Source organism: Molothrus ater, chromosome 20, assembly GCF_012460135.2.
Source record: "Molothrus ater isolate BHLD 08-10-18 breed brown headed cowbird chromosome 20, BPBGC_Mater_1.1, whole genome shotgun sequence".
In the NCBI taxonomy this organism is placed as follows: Eukaryota; Metazoa; Chordata; class Aves; order Passeriformes; family Icteridae; genus Molothrus; species Molothrus ater.
Window position 1 is genome coordinate 5,985,097 of NC_050497.2, and position 26,585 is coordinate 6,011,681.

Below are 26,585 nucleotides of genomic sequence, written 5' to 3' on the forward strand. Positions count from 1 at the left end.
CTTCCTCTGCCTCCCCTGGACTGTCTGAGACCTGAAGGAAAGAGGGGGAAGCTGCTGTAGGAACCCCGAGTGTGTGGTGGGCAAAGGACCCCAGCCCAGAGCCCCCCAAGCACATCTCCAGTGACAGCCAAACACAGCCTTGACCCCATCTGCTGCAGGTGTGGAAACATCCCTGCTCCTCTGCAACTCAGTCTACACTTGCTAGTTTGATTTTCCCCTCTCCAGTATTCCCACTGAATGAACAGTCAAATTAAAATAATTGCTTAAACACTAAACAGAGCCTGGACCATGTTCTAAATAGCATCAGGTTTCTAAAGGATTTATATTAATCAAATGCACTTGCTTTATTAACAACAGGGGCATATTCAGAGGCTTTGTATTAGTTTAAGGCTTTATTAATTCAAGTCAGTTAAGCTAGGTTCAAATTTTTAATTTTTAAATTTTATGATGAGTTCCTTTTATTAATTACTCAGTTGCAAATCACTACAAAATGTTTAGGCTAGAAAAACTTTTCTAATTAAGTAAAAAGAACACACTTATGTTCATTAGTATATTTCTGAATTTGTATATGGGAAGACTATCACCTTCAAATGCCTTCTGATTCACAGTTGCGCACTACTCCATGATTGAAAAGCTATTAGTAGGATAGTAACATTATTTTGTTTAACGCACTGGGCTTGTGACACACAGTCTGTTCTGCGTGATGCTGTGGCACTACTGCAGCACGGTGTTTTTTCACTACAGTAGCCAGGGGATTGCTGCCAGCCTCGCCAATGCATGTGGGACGTTTTTTCACTCAAATATTCAGCAGAAACTGCGTGTGAAGTTCTGCAGGGGAAAACGTCCCCAGAGCCCAGCATCGCCCCGTCCCAGGGATGGGATGCAGGGATCCCGTCGCAAGCAGAGCTGCGCTTCGCTGCTTCCCCTTCGAGCAAGCGCCGGTCACGAGCCCTCGTGGAGAACTGAAACAGGGAACCACCCGGTGGCCCCGGCACAAAGGGCCCTGCCGGGGCCACCGCGGGACTTTCTGCTCCAGGCTTCCAGAGGGACGGAGCAGGGATCCGCCACCGTGCCTGCCGTCCCCTCCCCTCCGTGCCACCGCGGGCACTGACCCTTCCAGCCTCTCTCAGCCTCTCCTTCCCCGGCGGGCGAGGTCCGGTACCTCCGCGTCCGCTGCGTCCTCGCTCCTTCCCGCCGCCTCACCGGACCTCGACCGCGCGTTTCCCCCCGGGGCGGGCGGAGGCGGCGGCGCCTCCTCAGCCGGGGGCCGGAGCGGCGGCTGCCCCGGGGCCGTGTGGGGAAGGGCGGCTCCCGCTCCTGCTCCCTCGGGCCGCCCGCCGGCAGCTCCCTCGGGCCGCCCCCGCGAGAGGGCGCTGGCGGTGGCCCCGGGACCGCCGAGTTTGAAAAGTGCCGGTCCGGGCGGAGCAATGGCGGCAATGGCGACCCCGCAGGTGAGCGCTGAGGGTTCGGGGGCGGCAGCGGGCCGAGCAGTGCCTGGGGGGAAGGCGGTCCCCGCGCCTTTTGGGTTTCCCTGTGCCCTTTGGGGGTCCCTGGACACTTTGGAGATCCCTCCATCCATGTCCCGCTGGGAAAGAACCGCACCCCGCTCCGCCCTTCGGAGGTCCCTCCATCCATGTCCCCGCCGGGAAAGCACTGCGGCCCTGCGCCCTCTGCGAGTCCCTTTGTCCTTTGGGGGTCCCTCCATCCATCCCCCGCCGGGAAAATCCCGTGTCCCGCCCCGCCGGGAGCCCCCGCAGAGGCGGCTGTGCTGAGGGGCTTCACGCCGCTCCCCCTCCGCTCGCATGGCCGCGCCCCAAGGAGGTGGGAGAGGGTGTGGGAAGCTGGTGGGATTCCCTAAAAATGTCCCTCTTCGCCTCAGGGAAATGGGGTTCGGGCTAAGTTGGTGCCTGCTGAGGAAATCTCTCGGCGTCGAGGAGGTGTTGGGGGCGAGGCGGCTGCTGGGGCTGGCGCGGGGCCGGGAGGGCAGCCAGGCTCCGTGCTGGGAAAACATTCGTGTCTGGAACAAGCTCCCCGCAGAGGGGAAGATGTTCTGCCCTCTTCCCTTGAGACGAAAGTTTCAAGCCTAATCTGGGAAAGAAGGGACAGAGAGACCGACACAAAGGGCGCTGGCTGCCCCTCGCCCGGGATCTTCCCATCCCGGTGCTTCCTGGGCTCGCTCCTTCCAGCCCTCAGCCTTGGAGTTGGGAATGCTCCAGGCAGGACCACAAGTGTCTTTTTCCTAAATTAGCCGTGACTTCTTCTTGTAAGACATGAATGTAGCTGGTATGAGGCTCCCTAACGTGCGTCTCATCCCTACGGTATGAAGTTGCCGTGAAAGATGGGATTTAAGATGTCCTGGGAATGTTTGGGCTGCAGGGAGGATGGCAGCCTCACCACTGGCTTATTAAATCAAATTAAATCAATTTCTGTGTTAGTGGTGAAAGTGTAAAGGCCAGGACTGCTCTGGGCTTTGTGCAGGTGAAACTCATTTCCAAGCTGGGCATAATTAATGGGATGGGATCTCCCTGGCTGCAATCCAAGGGATTAAGTGTAACTCATACTGCTGAAATTTTTGCTAGTTAGAAAGCAGTCTGGACACTTGGGTATGACACGAGCCTGGCAGAAATTCTGGGTGAGCTCCAGCATCCCCACTACAAGTGCCAAAAGCAAGCCAATTTCAGTTACTTTGGGTATTTCTCTGCAAGCTGTAAATGTGTTTCAGGGTTGTGTTGGAGACTGACCTTTCCAGGGAGCCCAAGAACAGCTGCAGCACGGGCTGTGGCAGTGTCCTGACACCCCACCGAAATTCCTGAGCCAGAAGGCAAAGTGGCTCAACCCAAATGCAAATTTGTCTTTCCCATGCTTCTCAAAAGTGGAGTGTTTTATCTTCCTGGTGCAAACAATGTTCATGTTATGGCACCCTCTGATCTGCAGAGGGGAAGATGGGGAAGTGAAACACGTTACATTCTAAATATAGAAATTTAGCCTGATGCATTAACTGATATTCAGATTAGTTTTTCGCAGAGACTGATGTAGAGGAAAATTGACCTGGGAACTGTTGAGACTGTACCTGTTCTCTGAATCAATACCCAGAGCTTCACATTCAGCACCTTTTATTGGTATTACTCTTGTACCACTGCTCATTCCTTTGCTCTGAGTGGATCCAGGGGGGGAAATTCTTACACACATTTGCATAATTTGAATATAAGATGAATCTATTCGCTTTTATTAGTTATTTAAATAAGAATTGTAACCCTCAAACTCCTTTTAGTAACTTGCTACAGACTGGATAAAGAGCTTTTTGATTTTCCAACTTAGGGCTGGTAAAGGTTGCCTGTGACTCAGGAATTCCATGATTCAAATTCTTCCTCACAAAACTTTGGATGTCTTTCAAAGCTCTGGCTTAGTTCCTGGCTTTACTAATTGGGCGAGAACTTCCTGAAATCAGGATGTTGGTCTGAACCTTTTTGTTTTGCTACCAATCTGAACAACTCCTATTTTGGCCATTGCAGCCAAAGCTTGGATTTAGGCCAAATTTTCAAATGGATTTTTTTCCCTTTTTTCTTTGTGCTATTGGACTGAAATTGTAGCAAAAACTAATCAAGGATGTTTGGTTGAGTCTTTGATTAAGTAATTGTTTCTGGAGGAGGCTTTGGATGCACAGCACACTCTGGAAGTGTATTAATGTACATGAGTAACACAAAGCCAGCGTGGTTTGTTGTTGGAAATGTGGTCAACCAGTGACAGAGTGTGAAAACAAGTCGGGATTCCTGAGCCCTGTCTTTAGGCACTGATGTGCTCTGTGATGTTAAGCCAGTCACTGTAGCAGTGCTTGACCACTTCTTTTGCATTTAAGCCATGGGTGTGAGTCATTAATGGGAGGTTATGAATGCATTCATTGCTTTGGATGCCTTAAAGCTTGGATGTGTTGTGGTGTTGGGTAGCACCCTTAGGGATGCTTTGCAACTCCTGTCTGAATCCAGTGTTTATTTGGGCAGTGAGATAAACCTCTGCTCTGCCCCAACTGGGTATGTCCAGAGTCTGTGACAGAGCAGCTCTATCCAGAGCTGTTGCTGAGCCATATCTCACTAGAACAAGTGGTATTTGAAATTATGTAAAACAAAGCCCAGGACAAGAGTGAATGCCACTAATGCTACTCAAAATAATCAGTGTTTAACGTGGCCTTTAAAGAACAGAGATTGAGACATTAGTCTGCTCACCTTTTCAGACGCAGCAAACAGTCAAATTTATTCTTTTGCTTGTTCATTTGTGGAAACAGCTGTAGGGCTTGCGTTTTTCTTCTTCAGGGACAACAGCTGAGGGTTAACACATGCTTGTAGCATTCCTAAAAGCTCTAACAGATTAGCTGAGAAGTGCCTTTGAGCAGTCAGCATCAAGGCATAATCAGATAAAAATCTGTATCTAAAACATCAAACTGGTAAAAGGTAATTTTGATCAGAACAAGAGCAAATATTGGCTGAGCTTTGATTCTTGAAGAACAAAGATGTGTGTAGACATTAAATAACAAGGGGTCAAATAAAACGAAAGTTTTTCTCCAGTATGGCTTAAAATCAAATTAAGGCATGTTAAGATCAAAGTTGTGTTCTGTCCTCTGCAATTGAAATGTAGGTTTGTCTTCTTGAAAAATTGGTGAAAAGATTGACTTGAGAATTTCTGAAAGAAATGAAGGAGTGGAATCTAATGAGGGTATTGCTGCAGTGTCATAAAAATGGTTGGACAGTGTTCTCTCTGAAATCCTCTTGCTCCATGCTCTCGGGCTGCAGGGCAGCTCTCTCTTGCAGCTGGGCAATGACGTGAACTTAATGGATCCAAGCTTCCAGCAGAAACTGGAGGGTGAGAAGGAGCTGCTCCGCCGGGCCATCCAGAAGGAACTGAAGATTAAAGAGGGAGCAGAAAACCTGCGCAAAGCGACAACAGACAGAAAGAACCTTGTCCACATCGAGCACGTGCTGAAATCTTCCAACAGAAAACTGGAGCAGCTGCACTGGGAACTTCAGGAGCTCAATGCAAGGATTTTGATACCAGACAAAGAGAGGAGTACAACAGGTTGTTCTTGGGTCATGATTGACTGCAACATTCTCTTAGAATGCTTCAATCTCTAGAGATATTGAATTGATATAGTCTTCTACTGAGGGCTCACAAGTAGTGGGAGCTTCTTGGTATTTAACTGATTAAATTATCTGTGGTATAAAAAGTTCAGAATGGTGCTATAAAGGTGAAAGGGAGTATAGGGAGAAAACCAGCTGAGAGTGGTGGGCATGGGCAATATTCATTATAGGTGGAATTGAAAAGATTTGAATAGAATTTCTGGGCAGTTCAACATCCAAGTATTTTATAGGATAGTGAGTATAAAATTGGAAGAGTGCTTGTTAGGACAGGCTCATTGTTAAATTAAGAAATATTTACAGATATGAGTTTGAGTTTCATTTGAAAGTGTTTCCCAATCAGTTTTGTAGACAAGACCTTTTTGTACCTTATTTTATAGCCCAACTTTCCTTTGCAGAGTCACCCATCTGTAACCCGGTGAAATGAAACGAGGCAAGATGACTAATGGTATTGATTGTGTTTTTTGTGCAGATGGATCTGTATCTCCAGATCCCTGTCTCTGGGAAAGAAGCCCAGACCCCATGGCAAGGAAGGTTGAAGCTTTGAAAAAGCAGCTGCATGTTGAAATGAAAGTGAAACAAGGAGCTGAGAACATGATCCAAATGTATTCAGCATCCAAGGTAAGCAGGAATAAAGAGCCATTTGGGAGCATGAATTACTGGATCAAAATTTGTATTTTAAGTCTGTACACAAATCTCTCTCTGATAATTGATTTGGGAGAGAAATTAATTTGCAAAGCTTGCTTGCCTGAATCCTAGATCTGTACTTTGAGTCTCAGCATAATGACAGCACATAAGGGTGGTGTAAGAGGTACATTAAGTCACTGATGAGGAAAGAAAGCTAAGAAGGCATTGGTGTTGTAACTGAGTTAGTTGGTGTGATGTTTTGATATCACTGAATTGTTTAGGATAAAGCACAGCATGTGGTATCTCTTTATGTGAGAAAAATTTTCAGAGGTTTAGTGGATTCGTATTCATCTCGTTTTTTGAGTTTGGCATAATCATATTTAAAAGTCAAAAGATAATTTAAAACATTTCAAATCCAAGCTTATGATGAAGCTTAATTCAATAAGACCAGCAGTGTAAGAGGGCTGTGATATTTTTATGTGTTCAAAATCTCTGCTCTGCTTACAGAACGCTGTAAGTGCAGTTAACCAGGGAACAAGGAGTCTCAGGGGCTGCAGGATTTGGTATTAACTGGGCACGTCCTTGACCTGTCCTTTCCCTCTGCAAATGGAGATCGTGATCTCAAAGCCTTGATCCTCAGTGGTGCCTCCTTTACATAATTACTTGAGTATTCCATTTCAGAGTCAGTTATGACCCTTCATGCAAGTACCACCTCACCCTCATATGTGAGCACCTCATCATCACCCATTTTTAGTGATCATGGTTCTCTCTGCATCTGATTCCTTTGGGCAGGAGCGGAAGCTGTTGGCTACAGCTCAGCAGATGCTTCAGGACAGCAAGACAAAGATTGAAATAATCCGCATGCACATTGTGAAAGTATCTCAGTCAGCAGGAGGGATGGAAGATACAGTGGATCCAGCAGGTAACATGCTTTAAGTAACTGATACAGCCCATAACAGATGCAGACAGCACCCTAAGATCCACAGTGCTTGGTTGATTTTCATCCTTGCCATGTTTTACCTCCTGAATGGCCAGTGAGGGTGGGGACCACCATCAGTGCTTTGGAGCTGCGGATTGAGGAGCTGAGGCATCACCTGCGCATTGAAGCTGCTGTAGCAGAGGGGGCAAAAAATGTGCTGAAGATCCTGGGGGGGAGTCGGGTACAGGATCGCAAGTTTTTGGCTGAGGTAAGCAGACATTGCTCAGGCCTTCTTGAGAGGGTGGTTTCATGCCTCCACATTAGTGATTTAGCATGAACAAGCAGGGTTAACCATGTTACTAATTTTGGAATTTCCTGTCTCTCTGTCGAGACAGACTGGAATCGCTTCCCCTTCTAGGGATAGCGTTCCTTGCTTTAGTGAAATTTCTCAGGAACATCAGAAGTGACACTGGTGGGAGTCCAAGCTCTGTGGGAAAATATTTTATCTTTAATTTATCTGTATCCTGTATTAGCAAGATGTTGTCTTGTTGGGGTTTTTTTAAGCTTACTCTAGTTCATAATACCTGGACTACATGGCTCTACATGGAAAATTTCTGCCTGCTTTCTGTTCTCCTTCACACTGGTAGGCTCAGGGTCGTCTGCAAGAGTCCTCTCAGAAGATTGATCTGCTGCGCTTCTCCCTGGAACGTCAGCTCAGTGAGCTTTCTCCTGACCACCCAAAAAGAGCACTCATCAAACAGGAACTGGTGAACACTTCCTCCCTGGGAGCCCGGCATGGCAGCATGCAACCCACTTCAGTCATCAAACCTACAGCCCTTACAGGTAAAGGGATCCTGCATCACATGTTGTTGTGAGGAGGACAGAGAGAAAAATTAATTCTATTTTTTCTCATTGTTGTCATATGGACACTGCGTTTTCTGACAGCTGGACTTCTGTCTTCTAGGTCAGGCAGAGCTTTCTGAGCATACAGATTTGCAGTCTAATAACCTGGAGTCAATTTAAACTATTAACCAAGAAATCGTGAATCTGAGAAATTCTGGGACCTCTTTGAGGTCAGGCTGACTGGAATCACTTTATCTTTTATATAATAATATTCCTTATTCTCCTAAAATTCCTCAGGAACGCTGGAAGTGAGACTGATGGGGTGTCAGGATCTATTGGAAAATGTTCCTGGACGTTCCCGAATGACAAGTTCTTCTCCCATCTGTGGCAGCCCAAGTGATTTGAGGTCCCTTTCCCGGACACGAGTTGGCCTGGGCATCCATGGCCGTGGTGTTGCAGGAAAATACCGGAATGAAGAGCCAAGCAGTGAGTACAGGGCTCCCTGTGGACCTGCTGGTGGCATATCAGAGCAAGGGGGCTTCTCACTGGCTCAGCCTGGTACAAGTGCTGTTATGAGAAACCCAATTTCTGCAAAACAGAGAGAAAGTGAATTGCATTATGCCTGGTCCTCCTAGGACTCTCCTGGAAATTGGTTGGGATGTCCACCTTCAGCATGAGAGATTAAACATTATAATCCATGTTTCCTCCTTTGTCCAGATGAGGTCCTTGCTGTGCTCAAAGTGGACAATAAAGTGGTTGGCCAAACAAACTGGGGACCAGTTAATAATCAGGCGTGGGACCAGAGCTTTGCCATTGAGCTGGACCGGGTAAGTCTGCCTCAGATTCATGTGGTGTTTATTTTTCCATTTAACCTTACCTGATTTGCTTGTTTAGCTGTCATTCCACTTAGCTCAACCCCGTATTGCTGCTGTCCCCATGGCCTTTGATTTGCCAGTTAGCTCAGCCTTCCCCTGAAGGCAGAGCATCACTGCCAGAGATTCAGCTTGAACAGCATCTGCTGTCCTTCTCTCTTTATCTGAGCAGTTTTATTTCATCTTATCAGCAAAGTGGCTCTTAGGGATTTCTGAATGGGGACTCCAAGAGGGTCTGTAGCTAAGAAGATCTAAAAACATCAAAAGCAGGGAACAGAAGCACTGAAGAAGTATTTTATGCATACTCTTTAGTTCACTGATTTTATTTATTATTTTTTTACAAATACACATGCCATTTCTAGAGCATGGAGCAATATGTAATTATTCTGCCTTTGTTTTCTCCCCCACCATTCACCCATCCCACCAGTCTCGTGAGCTAGAAATTGCAATTTATTGGAGAGATTGGAGAGAACTCTGCGCAGTGAAGTTTTTACGTTTGGATGATTTTCTTGATAACGAACGTCATGGGATGTGCCTCTCGCTGGAGCCCCAAGGAATGCTTTTTGCAGAGGTATAAATGTAAGCTTTGTTTCTTTCTCAGAGAATTCTGTCCCTTTCGGGTGTCTGCCCTGAAAGCAGTTGTTCAACCCAGAGTACAAGGAATGGAAGGAGCAATAATCTGGAAGGGCAGAGTGATACCTGAAACCCTCTTGCATCAATAGCCTGTATAAGAATAAGGAACAACAGGGTAGAATAGATGTGCACATCCATAGCCTGGAGTGACTCTTCAGCTGCTCCACTGTAACTCTGTGTGTGTGTGTGCTGCGAAATCCGTTCGTTTTTATTTGCTTTCATTATGAGTCATTGGTGGCACTTTAATTAAACATATGGCTTAATGGTCAGGATTGAATCACAGAGACTGTAGAAGCAGAGATCCAAACTCCCTCTGGCTATGCTTATTTTATCATCTTTCTGAGGCTAATAATAGTTTGAAGTGCCATCAATGTAGAGATAATCTCGATAATCCCTTAAAAGCTGCAGTATTTTCTCCTTTGTGTTGTGATGAAAGTTCTGTAGTTATAATTCCAAAGTAGGATCTAAACCTCATGTACCAAAATTTGCCTCCTCTCCCTGCCTTCTTGTTTTTTGTGGTTGGTTTGTGGCATTTGGTTTTGGTTTTTTTTGTTTTTACTTCTGTGCCATGAACTACTGTGTTTGTTACAGTACAAATGGGCGTGTTCTTTATGCATGGCTTCATTTCATTTCATTTCATTCAAATTAGATAAAGTTTTTGGGAAATACAAATTGGTCTTAATTCTGGGGGTTTTCTCAATTTCAGGTAGCAGATAATTCCAGTCTCTAAACCCACAACTGAAGTAGCAGCTAATTAGAGGGTGAATCTGGAATAACCAAGTTTGGAGTCTGGGATTGACTCGAAACTTACCAGATAGAAATGGAGATTTTGATGAGAAAAAAGGCATGTGTGAAAATTTGGGTTTACAATTTAAATGGAGAATCCTGAAAAAATCTCTTTTGCTTCTCTGACAGGTGATGTTCTGTAATCCTGTCATTGAGAGGAAGCCAAAACTGCAGCGACAGAAGCGCATTTTCCCCAAACAGAAAGGTGAGGTGCTGGAGAAGTGACTGTCCAGGGTGGGAGCAGGGGTTTACACAAGCAGGTTCTGCTGTCCTACTCAATCTGACAGATGTTAAAACTTTTTCTAATTACTGTGTATGTGAAAGTTTGTTCAGTCACATGAAGTGCAGGCAGTCTGGCTGCAGCTCCATCTGTAATGTAATATTGTCATGGTGCTGCTGCTCACAATTAAGATTGCTAAGAGGATTTAATTGCTAGTTATTTAACAGGCTACTTAGCTTTGGGGCATCCAGCATAAGAAGGATGTGGACCTCTTGCAGCAAGGAGGGCCACCAAGATGCTCAGAGGGCTGCAGCCTCTCTGCTCTGGACACAAGCTGAGAGAATTTGGGCTGTTCAGCTCAGGAAGGCTCTCAAGAGACCTTGAAGCCCCTCCCAGTGCCTTCAAGAGGCTTCAAGAAAGCTGGAGAGGGACTTTGGAGGGTCTGGAGTGACAGACAAAGGAAGAATTGCTTCTCACTGACAGGGCAGGATTAGATGGGATATTGGGAAGAAATTGTTCCTTGTGAGGGATGTGAGGCACAGGTTGCCCAGAGAAACTGTGCCTGTGCCATCCCTGGAAGTGCCCAAGGCCACGTTGGATGGGGCTTGGAACAACCTGGGATATTGGAAGATGTCCCTGCCCATGGCATGGGGTTTGAATTAGATGGTCGTTGAGGTCCCTTCCAACCCAAACCATCCCATGATTCTATGAGAAGATCCAGGACTCAAACTGTACTAATTTAACCAGGCATGCTGTTACCGATGAACAGATATTGGGAGGTTTTCTGGAAAACTCTGAATGACAGAACACTGTAGCATGAACAGGCTACTGACTGTCAAGTCTCTAGAGCTGGCATCTCAGATTTATGAGATTTATGGAATGGAATGGAATAGCTTGCATACTTTCTTATTTCTCTGCAAATTCTTTCTTGTGAAGCTGAATAAGGTGAAACTTTACATACTGAACTTTTGTGGCAGTGGCAGATTTTATATTTATGCTCTTCAGGAAGTAGTAAAAATAATGAAAATCTCCCAAATATTTTACTCTTTTTAACACATTTTCAGGAACTTCCTGTTAGCAGGCTGCATAATTAAAATGTAGTGTTGAAAGAGAAGAAAACCTGACTTGAAGTAAAATCAATTTTTAATGTTCTATTCAATTTCAACTTGAAGATTGTTATATTATATGGAGGCTGAACTTAGCTGAAATAGCAGATCTGTTTCTTCATCATCATCATCATCATTAATCTTTATTCTCTGAAGAAAAGCCCATTCCTCCAAGAGTGAGCTACCCTTTTGGGGTAACCCCCAGGTGTTTAGTTGAAAACTAGAGTTTAACACTATGTGAGACTGTAATTTATGTGTTATAATCTTACTGATGTTTGACTCTGGCTCCTCCAGGGAAGGAATTTCTCCGAGCTCCTCAAATGAACATGAATGTTGCAGCTTGGGGTCGCCTGATGATGAGTTTCCTCCCTCCCTGTAGTTCCATCAGCACGCTGAGTCCCCCGCTTCATGATCCCAATCACACAGACTTTCCTCCAGTTTCCCCACAAAGTCATGGGGATTCAGTGTCCAAACTGAGTAGGTAAGTGCTGTCCTGAGTGTTGGAATGGGTGCAGGGTAGATCTTAAAATTCTGTTGCACCTTACTGAGGTGAAGGAAGACACTGATGAGAAAAATTTGTCCAGAAAAAAAGATGTACAGTTTCTGTGTTCTAAAGGAAAGAAAATTCCATTCATTAAATGCTTCACCAGTACAGTAACTGAGCTAGGCAAGGTCACCATGTGATTGTTGTGATAAAAAATGCACTCTGCTTTCATGAGTAACGTAGCACTCAGAAGGGACATAGCTGAGATTTTGAATGTGCTGTAGAAGAAAATTTCCCCTAAAATATTTTTTTTAATTGAATCAGTTATTCTCTAAAGAGATTATTCCCACTGATGCACAGGACCTAGGAAAGAAAAAAAAAATTTACTCAGTTTCTGTGTTGCTATTAAAATCAAGATTTCTTTAAATTCTTGACTTACTTCTACATACCTGTGTTTCATTAATTTTATAGCATCAGAGAGCCAGTGTTAGAATGTGAGTCTAACCAACTTCTAATTAATTTAAGAGAGAATATGTCTTGTTGGTACTTCACAGACCAACAGTGTGAGCCAGGGAGTCCTGTTGTCCAGTGATTTGGACTGAACTAACACAGCAGAGGTGATGCAAAGGTGTTTGTGTACAATGCTCTGCCCTAAGGCAAAATCTCCTTCAATTCTGTCTCACAAATGCAGTGATTTCCCTGTGGCTAAGCTTGCATTTGCTGATGAAGCACCACCCAAGCCTCCGCGGCTTTTTCTGATGGCCAACTCCAAGGAATCAGCTCCATCCCCTGCAGATTCTCCGGTAACCATCTGGGCTAATTGGGAATGTTGTCTTTGCTGGTTGCTGTTCTTTCAAACCCTGTTCTTCTAATTTATTGCTGAAGAAGTTTGCTGTACTTTAGGCAGGTGCCTCATTAGCTGGCTGATCTCCAGGAATTCAGAATCCAGGGAACCATTTTGGCATGGAGTCTTCAAAGAGTTGCACGAGTTTTTTCCCCCCTCTTTTAAAAAAATGATAACTTGCTTTAATTGGAGAAGCAAAATGGGAGGTAGGTCAGCATTGGGAGTTCAGGGCAAGAGTACAGAACAGACTGCACAGAGAAAGCAGGGAAGGAGGGTCAGCAGGCTTTCAGAAGCAAATGAGGTTCTTTGTCATTAAAGAAACTGGGCAAAACCAAGAGCAGCTCTACTTTTCTGAGAGGAATGAACAGGAAATTTCTTTGAGCAGTAAAATGACCTGTTCTGCCACCTGTTTGTACCCTTTCTCATTTGGCTTTTGTGATAGAGGAAACTGCATTCTTTGATCATTGGGACTCTTGACATCTAGGAAGTAAATGTTCTATCCTAGACTTTTAAAAGTGTTTATTTTAAAAGGTTTGACCCTATAAAAATTATTGTACATGGGGATAGTTTTGTGTGCTCATAGATAATCTGTTTTTATGCTACTTACGTCCAAGCAGAGGCAATGACCATCTGCAAGAACACGTCTGTGGTCATGCTGGATCCAGACAGAGGACAGAACTTGGATGTGGGTGTTCAGGTTAGACTTGGTGATTTCAGAGAATGACCCACTGTATTTTTCTTTCTCCTCCTAGTGCCTGAAGAGGCTACATGTTGAGGAGAAGTCTTGCAGCTCTCCTGTAACAGGATTTCCAATCCCAGCGTCTCCAAGGTAACTGTGGATAGCATGAGCTGTCTCAGGTCACAGATTAAAGAGTCACTGGGCTCAAATTTTTGAACATAAAGTCTAAAATTCTCCTCAATGTGTGCTTTAGTTTTCAACAACAAATTTTTAATGCTGAGTGTGGACAATACAATGAAAAATCTGCTCTGAGCCTCACTTGTCTAAATGTCTGCTGTGTCTGATCTGTTCATTAACCCAAATACTGAGTCTGTTGGTACACTGTGCACTGCAGTGTAAGAGGTGATTTGGTAGAAGGTAAAGTCATTTAGCTGTCTTCAAGGGCTTACTTGTGTTTGAAGTGCTGTGGTGTAGTATATTTAGATGTGTCTGTGTGCTAAGTAATACATTCCAGAACTACTTTTGGCATCCCTCACGCTCATCTATTTCTATTGATTTGCAGTACATTGTCTCTTATTATGATGGGAGGCATAAAACAGGAAGTTGATTATAGTCTGTGGCACTTCTGCAGACACATTTTGTTTAAAACAGGGATACACAGCAGTAAATATACCCAGACAAGTAAAAAACCAATTTACTATTGTTGAAAAAAGACAATTTCCTTGCATCAGGGTTACCTTCTTCTTTCTTAAGTGCCAGAACAGCAGCACAAGCTTTAGTTGTCAGGATTAGGTGAGGGGTGGTTGGCACAGTTGTTTGCTTTCCTTTTTGCTCTACAGAGCTTCTTTCCTTGACACAAACACACACTCTGATATCTGCTCATGCATCTCTTGGGTACTGTCTCTCCTCTGTTTTTCTGCAGGAAAAGGACAGTTCAGCTGGAGGATTTTCACTGCATTGCCATGTTGGGCCGTGGCCACTTTGGGAAGGTAGTAGAGTAGTCCGCTGTGGAGGAGGGCAGTGGTTGTGACAGTGGGGCTCTGCCTGGAGGTCTGAATAGAAACATTGCAGGACAGGAGAGATCTGTTGCAGTGCAGATACGGAACAACAAACCCAGCCCAGCCACATAAGCAGCTGGTAACTGCTGTTAACAGTCACATTGAGGATTTGTGACTTCGAAGCCTGGAGAAAGCTGTCCTGAGAGTGCTAAATCAAGGCACACCATTGCCATTTCTTTCATGAGGATCACTAGAGGAAGAGCTCCATTCCCAAGACTTTGCATAGCTCCCTCTGTGAGAACTCTGAGGTGCTCCTAAAGCACTGGGCCAGCTGTGATAGTGCTGTCTGAGAGAAGGACATAACTTACACTGACATCCTTTGTTTTTTGAGTTCCTTGAGTTTGGTGTTGAGGATGATTGTCTGGAGTAGATGGAAATAGTTGGCATCAATTTGAGTTAAAGCAATCTGATAAGGAAATACAAGATTGCTTAAAGTACAGCTTTTCTGTTGTCTTTCAGGTACTGCTGGCCCGATACAAGGCAAGTGGGAAGCTGTATGCCATCAAAGCCTTGAAGAAAAAAGACATTATTAGGAGAGATGAAATTGATAGGTGAGCTTTGTTTAGAGATGGTACTGTTGCCAGAGGCTACATTACCACAATTGTAATCAAATGTTAGCTGGTATGGTACTGCCTGTGGTACTCTTAAGGTTAAATTGGATAACTAAATACTTAGATAACTAAAATCAGAAATAAGGAAACTTAGAATGGTGTCTAACTTTTGTAAGAATGGCACCTGAAGAACACTCTAAAACTCAAGGTTTGGAAGTATGTAAGATAAATATTATATTACCCCTCAATTTTTATTTCTCTAACTTCAGATGGAAAGATTTTCTTCTTCGTCCTCTCTTTCTCAAAACAGGCTTTTCTGCTGAGTCTGTTTAGCACTGACGTTTTCATTCTTTGAATCCTGGCAGCTTGAACTGTGAGAAGCGAATATTTGAGGTGGTCAATTCTTCTGATCATCCATTCCTTGTGAACATGTTTGCCTGTTTCCAGACCCCTCACCATGCCTGTTTTGTGATGGAATACACTCCAGGTGGGGATCTGATGATGCGCATACACGAAGATGTCTTTCCAGAGCATATGGCACAGTGAGTTAGAATTACTCTTGTCTCCAGGCACTATATAAATTTTTAACTTGAATCTCATATATTGCCTGATAACTATTTCTGTCTTTTAGGTTTTATACAGCCTGTGTAGTCTTGGGGCTCCAGTTCTTGCATGAGAAGAAAATTGTTTATAGGTAATGCAGCAGAGACTCAAGACAGTTCAGCAACTTGAAGGTTGATTTTTCCTGTAGCTGTGTCTGGAGCTCACTTTCTTGCTGGGGTTTCTAATCTTTCTGCCTGTCTTTTTCTCTGTCACTATCAGCATGTTCATCGTGCTCACAGTAGAGAAAGTCACCTAGAAGCTATTCATCTGGCATGTTGCAGGTGATTAATCCTCTGTGACGTGTCAATACCTTCTGGGGGGCACCTGTAAGTCACTGCTTTCTTTTCACTGGAAAAAGTAATTTGTCATGTTGTTGTGGGAGCTCTTTTCCAGATGAATAATCCCCACTGCTCCACGCTGCTTTTTGAGCCTTTAGTTTAGGGAAAAATATCAATCAGTTTAGGGGAATCTTCCAAATAATGCACGATTAAACCAAATGTAGACTTTACTCAATCTAGATTTTATTCTCTTTATTAACACCTACCTTCTACCTCTTGCAAAAAAACCATGTTGGGTGGCAATCCTCAGTCTTCATCCACTGTTTTCTTTCATCTCCTTTGCTTGCAGGGACCTGAAATTGGATAATCTCCTTTTAGATGCTGAAGGATTTGTGAAGATCGCAGATTTTGGATTGTGTAAGGAAGGTGAGTAACTGGAGAAGCTTAAATTGAGCCATCAGGATCAGTTTAGGATCTGGGCTTTAGTAGGTGTTTGTAACTTGTATTAATCCCCATTAAAAAAATTAACATCAAAAAAGCCAAACAACAAAAAACTCCTCACCTGTCTGGCCATGATGAATTTGGGAAGAATCCCTTGTTGTGTGATCTTCAGGAAACTTACGAAAGCATTTAAAATGTGCTTGTTTGCTCAAAGGAGCCAGAATATAGGATCATATCAAACATGTAGATGAGTAAATGAGCAATGGAACATGCAGGAAGTTTCCTTGGGTTTGCTCTTTATTTAAGCATTGTTTGTATATTTGTTATTTGGAGTCGTTGGGGGCCTCAGGTTTCACACTTCTCACTGGCAATTCCCCATGCCCAGGTAACAACATCAGGTGACAAACTACAGCTTTCAGGAGGTGAGGCTGCATCAGATCCATTCAGTAACTTGTGCTGGATTTTACCAAAGTGTCCTTTTCCTCCAGGAATAGGTTTTGGAGACCGGACAAACACCTTCTGTGGCACCCCTGAGTTCCTGGCCCCAGAAGTGCTGACAGACATCTCGTACACGCGGGCAGTGGACTGGTGGGGCCTGGGTGTGCTCATTTATGAGATGCTTGTTGGTGAGGTAAGGCCAGCTTCCCTCAGGGAATCTCACTAACCAACCAGGCTTGGGGACCTGACCACCCCAGGTAAAATATTGCTAAATGTAGCCAGCTATTTATTAGTACTTCAGTTACATTTTTCTCATTCATAGAGCTTGCCAAACAGTAATTAGTTAATCCATAAAACTCCCTGCTAGTCTCATGCTTATTTAATAGTGAGGAATGGGTGCTATGTGGATTGAATAATAGAATGTCCCAATTGCAGTCACCATTCCCTGGAGATGATGAGGAGGAAGTCTTTGACAGCATTGTCAATGATGAAGTCCGGTATCCACGATTCCTTTCAACTGAAGCACTTGCCATAATCCGTAAGGTAAAGGGCTGCTGGGTCTCTGGGAGCCTGAGGAATCTGCATTTACTGTGTAAGTGGATCCAGAGGGACTTGATTAGGATTGTACAGCATTTGTGTGTGTAATCTGGAGCTGCCTACATAGGCTAAGGGAATATTTAAAATTTGCATGTATTTCCCCTCCCTTCTTTTTACGTAAATGCAGTTCTTCCGTGTAAGGATGACTAAGCAGGCTGCTTACTGTTCCTGCTAAGTCTGGCAGAGAGAAGTGTTGATTCAAGGGCAAGAATGTCAGAGCCATTCAGTGGAGATGACTGGATTCAGTTTTTGAATGTGACCCCATAGTCAGAGGTGCACAATTAGGCTGAGATGCTCCATGCAGTTTATGGCAGGTATCTTATTGCTGTTGGCATATTGTTTACAAGAAACTAGGTCTGAGTTATTCCTGGCAGATGATGACCTTGGTGCAAAGTGAGAATGAGGAAACACTGAGGGATCAGTCCACCTCCTTTTCTTTTGTTTTTCTCTCTGGATCATTATTTCTGTCCAGTCTGGTTCCCATTGTTTAATTTTGAACTGATATTTCTGCAGCTGCTTCGGAAATGTCCAGAGCGTAGACTGGGAGCAGGGGAAAAAGATGCAGAAGAGATTAAAATTCAGCCCTTTTTTAAGGTAGGAACTTGGTTTAAACCTCTCCCTTGTTTCTTGTGTTTGAGCAGAGAGTGATTTGCTCTTTGTTGGTATCAAGGCTTATTTCCCTTTGTTATCAGAGAGATCTTAGTGATAGTTTCTGTTGCACCTCATTGCTTCATTCAGAAATATGTGTTTCAAGTCTTGCTTGAAATGAAATCCCCCAAGTCTGTTTTCTGAGATCTTTATGCTTTCAGAGTCAGTTTATTTCTGATCGTGCTACTTCTATGTACAAATATACTTCACTTTAGAGACATGAACAAATATTCCTTTTAAAATGAAACTGCAGCATCAAAGATGTTATCTAGTGACCACAGTGATTGTCAGTCAGTCTATTTGATCACCTGCATTTGCAGGACACATATGACTCTTAAGAGAAATGGAGGTTAAATTGCTTTGTGTCAGGGGTATGTGTTTGTTCCATGCAAAGGTGTTGTCATCCCTCCTCATTATTACTCATCTGTCCAAAAGTTTTTAGCCTTATAACCCTTTTCTGGCTTTGCACTGTAGCAAGAAAAGAACTTGGATGTCACCAGAAATTGCTGGGATCCACAGATCCACCTGGCCATGGCTGAGCTGTAGTTTTGTCCCTCCTAAATACAGTTATAGCTGTAAAATACACTGCATGGAATCTCTGCCTTCTTTTCTTACAGGGAATTGATTGGAATGCCTTGCTTGCCAGGAGGCTGAAGCCCCCCTTTGTGCCCACATTAAGAGATCCAACTGACATCAGCAACTTTGATGAAGAGTTCACCTCCCAAAAGCCAATCCTTACTCCTCCTGAGGAGGTTTCTGTCCTGACCCGGAAGGAGCAGATTGTCTTCAAGGACTTTGACTTTGTTTCCAGACATCTTTTAGATGTGTGATTCCTGGGCTACAAAAACACGAAGAGATTGTTACCACCTTGAGAGAGCATAGAGGAGACTTTGCAGGGCCAGTGGAAAAGCCAACAGGATTTGTAGTGCAGGTAGTGCTGATGGCCCCAGGATGAGGTGCCCTGCAAGCTGAATTAACCTGCTGTGGGTTTTCCAGCCTCATGTGTAGGAAGGATCCTGCATGTCAATTACCTTTAAGGAATAATTAACGTTTGACAGGGTGTATCTTCTCCTGTCATTGAACGTAGATGAAATTTGGAATTTAAGATGGACTTGAAATCAAATCATCTCTGCAACCCAGGTTACTCTTTGCAAAAAGCCTAAGTAAGTAGTGTGATTTTTAAAGTTGTAGCATAGCGGGGAAGTGGCCACTTCTCACTGATTTTCTAGAGATGCAGCATTCCCTCCTGGTAATGATTGTATGCCATTTCCCACTCATAAAAATGTGTATGCCAGACAAGGAATGGATTTTAACACTACCAAGACAATGATGTTTGATAATGATCTGAGTGATTTATTGGAAGGAAGATGAATCTCTCTATTTAAGGATGCCAACTCTTAGCGATTGATTATAATGATATCAGACTCCACAGCTTTGCACATGTTTTTTTTCTTTTTTGAAAATAAAGATACCTTTCTATATAATAAATATTCAGCTTTTCATCTCCTTTATGTCAGCTGAATGTTTCAGATCAGAGCTAACCAAAATGCTCAACAGGCAGGACTTCTGTTTTCTCCATAAATGCCAGTAGTAATATTTTCTTTCTTTCTTCCTTCTCACTCAGGTTATCTGTGTACATATTGCACGGTGTCATCAGCTGAGAGATACCAATGACTGCAGTCAATTTATGTCTCCACAGATTTTATCAGTGTGTACATCCTGTATAATTTTTGGGGACAGCTAAGTAATGACAGTCAGTACTGGAAAATCAGTGAGTTAAAGGTGATTTCATTGCCTCGTAATCTATCTTGTAATTATACTTGATAAGACACATTTTCATGTCTTAAATTCATAATGTTAGCTCATTGGGCAAAAAGGGAAGGGTTTTTAGAGATAAGGCATCTGATGCAAACAAGGACACAATCGTTGCTCTTTCAGTTTTTCACCAGATGGAGACAGGAGTGGGACTAAGGCAACTGTGCTGTAGCTGGAGACAAGGATCTAGGGAATTGTTAAGCCAAGGCAGGTCCCAGTGCTTCAGGATTCAGTGAGGTAAGAGCTCTGTTTGTGCAAACCAGGGATATTTCACACTCAGCCTGGATTTCCTATTTTCAGAGCCAAGTATAGCTGCTTCTGAAAATTCCCCTGTACAAAGATCCTTTCAACCTCCTGCTCACCCTGGCAGTGCACTGGCCTGTTTAGAGCAGAATACACATTTTCCTCACTCTTGTTGGAGTGGCAGTTGCTGTTGGCCTCTGTGGTGTATTTTGTGGCTTTAGTTCAAGGCCACTGTGCAGTGGGAGGTAGCACAGTGGATTGTTAGCATAGGTGAAGTCTAGAACTTGGGTTCAAAGAAAGAGTCACAGACAATTTAAAAATGCATATTTAATACTTTATTTTATAATTTATGGTTGAGTAAAAAGAATGGTAAATTAACACCCAGGTGTATTTTAAAGAAATACCAGACAGAGCAAAACTGCTTTGAGCTGTTGTACCTGCTGATAAACTTTCACTTGACTGATAACCTGAAGAACCAGGAATTGCAGTGTGACAGATGATCCACATGTTAGCAGGTGCCACAGCAACACAAGCAACCTGCAGAATACTTCTGAATGGTGTACACTTCTTTACAAAAACAATCCTTAGCATTCTGATATCCCTCTGATAAAGCTTCTACCCTGAACAAAGCAGACTCTGCACAGATTACAAACCTGGAGCTGGTCAAAAAGGGATCTTTTGCTGCATTTAAATTGCTTTTGGACTGTCGTGCTGTATTAGTAACTACACTATTTTTTCATGAGTGTTCATAAACTTTAAACCCTGAGTGCTTCTGAGTTGGTGTTAACTCCTGAGCCAAGACAATTAAGGCACAAGACAATTTTAGCTAACATTTTGTTGTGGTGGTTTTTCTTGTTTTGTTTGTTTTTGTTTTAACAGAAAAGGGTCAGGACTAAAATTCACACCACAGCCTTTTTTTGTTTTAAAGCTAAGATCAGTCATCCCAAACTTCCTTTCAGTTCCCCATGGAAATCTGAAGTATGACCTTTTATTTCAATAGAAAACAGATCCTCTTGCTGCTGTCCTGAAAGCTGTCAGCATCTCTCATCTCAGGACCTGGCAGCTTTTCTCTTGCATTGAAATGGTATTATTTTATTAAAATATCACTAGTGAGTTGAGGTAGTAGTAGTTTTACCAGCAGTGTTACTTTAGGCACGAGGCACCCACCTCTGCTCCTGCTTCTCTCCCTGCAGCAAAGGCCTGAGCACAATGTTATCTGCAGAAATAACTCAGTAGCCAAGGATTACTTTTCTGTCCAAAGGAAAGTGATGGTATCATTCTTCACTGACTTGATTCAAAACAGTGAATTGTTAGCAGCATCATCAACTTAAAAAGCTGTGAGGAAGCTGCTCAGGGCATCACAAAATACAGGTTAATTATCTCATAAGATTAACTGGATGTCTTACAGCTCTTTCTTATGCACATTAACAGTATTAAGCCTTAAGTCTTCATGGAAAGCATCAAGTTGAGGCATGTGGACAAAATAAAATTTGCTTTTGGCTCTCTAAATATTTACTCAAATATTTCTCTTACATGCCTGATGCTACTGCCAAAAGACACTGCAGTTCTCACAGTCAGAACTTGGCTGAAAAAAGGCCACAGGAATTACACTGATCCTGGCTGGTTTTATCTGTAATTGCTGCTGTTCCCTAGTAGCAAAAGGCAAGGGAGACCTTGGAGAAGAGAAGTGAACACAAATAGTCACACTAATCTTGCATTTCTTCTGGAGAGATGTGGATGCACTTAACAAAAGGAAATAAATTTAGAGAGATACCTTGCTAAGTCTGGAAATCAGCTCTGCTGGTTTTTTCCTTCTCAGAGCTGTATTCTTTGCCTTTAACAGTGTTGTTTATATATAAAAAATAACCCTGACTATCCCTGAAATGTAATTTGCAGGTGAACAGGTTGTGGTGCAGGTTGCATAGTCCACAATGTGTTAAAGTTCAGTGCAAGAAAACAGCAGCCATTGCATTAGCAAAGTTCTACCCAGCAGCCTGCCAGGTGTGCTGGCACAGTGGGACTAGACAGGCTCACTATTCTTGTGAAAATAGATGTTCTCCCATGCAGTGAGGTGGCGTGAACAGAAGAATCTCCAGAGATTGAGGATTATCCCTTGGTCAAAGGGGTTCTCCAGCTCAGACTGCCGCAGGTAGGAGATGCGGTGGTGGGACATGAACTCCCAGGTCGTGGTGTTGCATGAGATCAGGTACAGGTGGGAAACAAGCAGCAGCAGGACCACAATGGTGAAAATGAATATCAGGAGGAAGGACACAAGGAGGAAAATGTTGTGCTGCAGCCACTCCCGGGATTGTTCAAAGTAGAGGCCTGACCTTTCAATTCAAACAGAAATAAATCTGTAGTTAAAAAAGCAGAACTAGTTTCATAAAGTAAGCAAACCTGATGACACATTTGATTCATAACTAATGAGCTGCTAATAATCCTTGACTACAGAGAGTTAATATACTATGAAGTTCCAAGAGACTGCACCACAGGGATTGGAAGCTAAGTTTAGAAGATTCTGTTTCCCTGACAGCTGTGAGACACAGTCACTCTGGGTTAACTCCTCTCCTGAACAGCTGGAACCCTCTTGGAGTTTCCAGCACTCGAATGTGTAAACAAAGATTGTGTTACAGGGACTGAAGCAAAATGAACAATGAAACCTAAATTACCAGAGACTGCTCAAGATTAGGGAGCTCCAGGATGCAAAAGAGGGTGAAGATCCAGAGCCAGTCTTATGTTCTATGCCAGCCCAAGGACCACTACAACTTTCAGCAATCTCAGGTCCAAAAGCCATCTCCCAGCCTTACCAAGCAACATGGCCTCCCCACAGCAGAACCACAAGCTGCACACTCAGGTAAACTATGAAGAGGGGGTGATTCCTTTCTCCTACACAGTTCTCAAGCCAGGGGCAGTGATGGTCGTAGCGCCGCACGCAGTGCTGGCACTGCTGGCAGTGCTTGGCTCGCATGGGTTGCTGCAAAACACAACCAGGAAAAGAAAAAACTCACTGGCTATAGTTCATGGCTGTCCCACTCCCATTTGGTAGAAGAGAACATCATTCAAATCTGTCTTTCCCCACAATATTGTCCCTAAAACGCTTGTGAGACAACAGCACATCAACATTGCTAAGACAAATCAAAGGGACTGTGATTCTCCTGGTCAAGACCCAAATGGGTGGCATTCAAATCAAGTGATTATCCCACACTCCTCCTATCTACACATTTTCTTTATTATCCACCTATTATAGGAAGTCCAGCGTGACAAGGAGGGAGACAAAGCCAATCAGTGTAGTCAGGAAAGCATGAGCCAGAGTACTGAGGTGAAAAACTAGAACCACTACTACCAAATAGAGTGGGCAGGGATATGCTGCTTTTTGGGGATGTACAGAGAAGTGCCTCCATGTGAGTACAAGACACTTGCACAGAAAACAGCCGAATTACCAGGCACAGAGAAGGTGAAAGACCTGGCTGAGAAAAGCAGTGCTTCCTAGGATTTGTCCCCTGCAGTGTATAAATGCTTTGCCAGCTTTTCTTCTTGCAATAAGCTCATTCCTCTTGGTTGATAGTCTGCGGGAATTTATGGGAGCTGGGGTAATGCTTAATTTCATTAAACTGATAAGGATCACTCTGAAAACAAGCCTTTCTAGGCTTAGGCAAACTGTTTTAAGAGCTAATTTCATTGCTGCAATTTCTCTTTCATGCTGTCTTTTACCATTCAGGCCAATGTTTTGTTGTTTTAAGGCCCTGAACAAATTCACAACAATGAGCAGTTCCTACTCAGCTGCCTTTCTGACTATCAAGGTATTTTCAAAATAACTTCTTTGACAGTACTGCAAGGTCTGGCTGACATGGCAATAAGAATGTGGAATACAATTTTCTCATGGCAAAAAAAGATTATTGTTCTATAAGCCAGCAGGGACTTGTTTCAGCCTTGGAAAACTGGCCTGTGTGCCAGTGTCCATCACTACGACTTGTGTAGCTATCCAGTCTGCCCAGCCTCCTCTGAGCAGCAATTACAGACCACCAACAGCAGCTGAAGAACAATATAAGCTTTCAAATCACTCATCCCTTCCACTTCCAGCATGTTCTGGATGCCCACCTTCACCAGGCAGTAACCACAGCGCCGCAGCTTAATGTCACCTGGAAGCTGAGGGATCACCACACCTTGTCCTTTATCTTCACCTTCCTACAAAAAAGAGAAAGGAAGGGACTGAGGAGGGTTCTTGGGTTCCTGTCTAGGCATGACTGAGCTGTATTGCTGCATACTTTTACTTAACAGTTACACAGTGTTTGCTATCTCTATCATTAGGACAAAATAATTCATTAGAATACCTACAGAATCTGCAGACAGTTATGGTACAGTGAGAGAGAACAGGTTACTGTAACCCTCCAAAGAATGTTTGCAGAGAGGCAGAAATAACTGTGGACAAGATACAGTCTGGGACAAAAACAAGGTTAGACTTCACTTCTAAACACAAGAGTATCTTTTTGGTATGAGCAGTGCTAATTAGTCATACACAGCCAACACTGACATTAATGATGGATGACTAAGATTGATAATGCTTTTGTCCTACAGTCTATAAGGCAGTGAACCTTGAGCAGACTAGCAGTTACTGAAACTTTGCATCTCCATTTATTTCACTGTAATTTGTTTGTGGATGTGTCCTCTGAGAGGGCAACAAATCCATAAAGAGTTCAATAAATAGAGCTGCAGAGAGCACTGTCTGCCAAGCCTGCCCTTCAATTTGGGGCTTTTGTTGCATTTGTACCACTTAGCAGTGGTTATTGTAAAATAGGTCATATACACATTCCACAGGGCACTGCAGCCTCTGCTCTAGGAGAGGACTAGAGCTCAAATGGCACAGTTATGTAGTGAAAGGCACATTTAAAGCTTGTAAACCCTATTGCTGTTACCAAATACCAGTGTGAGACAGTCTGTCCTCATCTTCAACGGTCTGTGCATGTGTCCTTCATGCCAACACAACAGAAACTGTTTCAGATTGTTCTTATCTATCAGAGTGGAAAAAGCAGAAAAGCCTATAGACTTTACAGCTACTCCACTTTGTTCTATTCATAAAGGGCTCTACCTTCACTTCCTCTTCAGGCTTAACAAAACCCGGATCCATGAGAGACACCTTGAAGTACAGCAGGATCGAGCATAGAACCAGCAAAACGAAGATCAGCGGCTGAAGCAGCTCCCCGCGCTCCTCTTGCTTTTGCAGATCTGAAAGGTACCCATAAAAGACAGAGAGCAGCAGCTCCTTGTGAAGCCTCCTGGATTTTTCTCTCTAGCCTCAACAAACGGGTCCCGAATCTAAGAAGAGGAAATGGGGAGAGACCAGGCGGAGAGGCTGAGAAGGGGCTCCCCAGAACCCCCCGCCCTCGGGGCACCCCCGGGCCGCGGTCGGGCGCAGATCGCCCGTGTCCCGCGGGGGCCGCACGGCCCGGCCAAGATCCATCCCCGTCCTCCGCCCGCTCCCGGGGGCGGAGCGGCCCCGGCCCGGCTCCGGCCGCCCCCTCCCCGCAGCCCGGCCGGGCCCCGCCTCACCCGTGCGGTGCAGGAGGAGCCCGAGCGCCAGGGCCGCGCTGAGGGCCGTGTGCGCCGCCCGCACCCAGCGCCCCGTGGGACCCATGCCCCCCGGTTTCACCGGCTCCGGGGCTCCGCCGGCCCGGAAGGCCTCCGGGCAGCGCCGGACGGGACACGGGCAGCGCCCCGAGGCGGGGCCAGGGCGGCCCAGCCCTGCGGGGGAGGCTCCGCTGGGCTGTTGGGCTGGTTCCACTCCAGAGAGGGCCCGGGTTCTGCTGGCTCGGACTCGGCAAACACCGGGGTCCCTGGCTCCTTTTGTCCCCCCCACCGCCCCGGCGTTGTTGTGCCCTGCGAGGCCTTTCCTTGAGGAATGTGTTTCCCCTGAGCCCTTCCCGCGTGTCCTCCCGCCCTCACCCCGGGCTCTGGAGTGCAGGGCTGGGCAAACTGTTGAGAGCCTCTGTTACACCGGGGATGCTGGGTGTACGGAGCTGGGGAAGGCTCGGGCAGCCGGTGCCGTTCAAGGGCTCCTCGAGGCGGTTCCCGAGGCGCTGCTGTGCGTTAATCCTGCCCTTGCTAACGTGGTTATTCCACGTGTTGGTTTCCAGCCCCCGGGAAGAAGCGCGGAGAGGCTTCTGGCTGGAAGCAGCCCATTAACCAAACAGAGCCTGGAGAATGTCTGTCATAACTCGAGGAGGGATACGATGTGGTTGAGATGGCTGCAGTCAAGAGACTCCTGGTGGGTGAGGTAATTGAACCCTCCCGAGGGCTGCCGAGGGAAGCAGGTGTGTACAGACTCTTAGCTGGAACAGACACCTAAAAGCATTTGAATTGCACCTGAGATGCACCTTGAATTGCACCTTTGATTTTTGTCTCTCGCTAACAATAAAAAAACTCACCAAGGTGACTGTAGCACATAATATATTTACACTTTGAGTGTCTAAAGGGGATGAATGTTATCATAGATCTGTAAAAGTTCCAAAATCAGTGCTTTCTCTTTAACTCCTTTCAGTTTTAACCTTGCTGCTTTTGTTACCTTCTTTCCCAATAAAAATTTGGAAAGAAATATAATATTCTTTATAAATTTACCATCCAACACCTGGTAGTGGATTCCTTGGTATTGTTTGCCCACAAATTGGTTATTTCAGTTTCTTCATATGAGTTAGTGCTGATGCCAGGAAAGCACCTGGTTGTGTGGATCACTTAAATGGTTTACCTGAGACAGCTGGGTTGAAATGTTAATAAGAATTG

At 44.5% G+C, this 26,585-nt stretch overlaps 2 protein-coding genes across 2 annotated transcripts; one reads left to right on the forward strand and one right to left on the reverse strand.

The window, feature by feature from the left end:
• Positions 1 to 1,139: 1,139 nt before the first annotated feature.
• PKN3 (protein kinase N3) lies at positions 1,140 to 19,243 on the forward strand. The gene is made up of 22 exons (XM_036394214.1): positions 1,140 to 1,451; positions 4,785 to 5,067; positions 5,599 to 5,747; positions 6,546 to 6,675; positions 6,789 to 6,940; positions 7,320 to 7,515; positions 7,813 to 8,001; positions 8,233 to 8,342; positions 8,815 to 8,958; positions 9,936 to 10,011; positions 11,427 to 11,613; positions 12,308 to 12,419; positions 13,213 to 13,289; positions 14,062 to 14,128; positions 14,657 to 14,748; positions 15,114 to 15,290; positions 15,380 to 15,442; positions 15,979 to 16,055; positions 16,559 to 16,701; positions 16,944 to 17,051; positions 17,619 to 17,699; positions 18,371 to 19,243. Exons 1-22 carry the CDS (start codon positions 1,428 to 1,430, stop codon positions 18,581 to 18,583), a joined length of 2,850 nt encoding a protein of 949 aa, XP_036250107.1. The 5' UTR covers positions 1,140 to 1,427; the 3' UTR covers positions 18,584 to 19,243.
• An 888-nt stretch (positions 19,244 to 20,131) lies between these two features.
• ZDHHC12 (zinc finger DHHC-type palmitoyltransferase 12) lies at positions 20,132 to 25,456 on the reverse strand. Its single transcript, XM_036394290.1, has 5 exons — positions 25,359 to 25,456; positions 24,898 to 25,034; positions 23,910 to 23,996; positions 22,619 to 22,785; positions 20,132 to 22,141 (listed from the first exon to the last, which is right to left on the reverse strand). The coding sequence occupies exons 1-5, from the start codon at positions 25,441 to 25,443 to the stop codon at positions 21,832 to 21,834; spliced, it is 786 nt and encodes a 261-aa protein (XP_036250183.1). The 5' UTR covers positions 25,444 to 25,456; the 3' UTR covers positions 20,132 to 21,831.
• Between the last annotated feature and the right edge of the window lie 1,129 nt (positions 25,457 to 26,585).

Excerpts from the sequence above, each read along its gene's own strand:
- PKN3 (XM_036394214.1), top strand. The coding sequence starts at position 1,428 with ATGGCGGCAATGGCGACCCCGCAG. Across the intron at positions 5,748-6,545 it reads AAATGTATTCAGCATCCAAG|GAGCGGAAGCTGTTGGCTAC; the intron begins GTAAGCAGGAAT and ends TCCTTTGGGCAG. Across the intron at positions 10,012-11,426 it reads CATTTTCCCCAAACAGAAAG|GGAAGGAATTTCTCCGAGCT; the intron begins GTGAGGTGCTGG and ends TGGCTCCTCCAG.
- ZDHHC12 (XM_036394290.1), bottom strand. The coding sequence starts at position 25,443 with ATGGGTCCCACGGGGCGCTGGGTGCGGGCGGCGCACACGGCCCTCAGC. Across the intron at positions 25,035-25,358 it reads GCTCCTCCTGCACCGCACGG|ATCTGCAAAAGCAAGAGGAG; the intron begins GTGAGGCGGGGC and ends GGTACCTTTCAG. Across the intron at positions 23,997-24,897 it reads AGCCTGAAGAGGAAGTGAAG|GAAGGTGAAGATAAAGGACA; the intron begins GTAGAGCCCTTT and ends TCTTTTTTGTAG.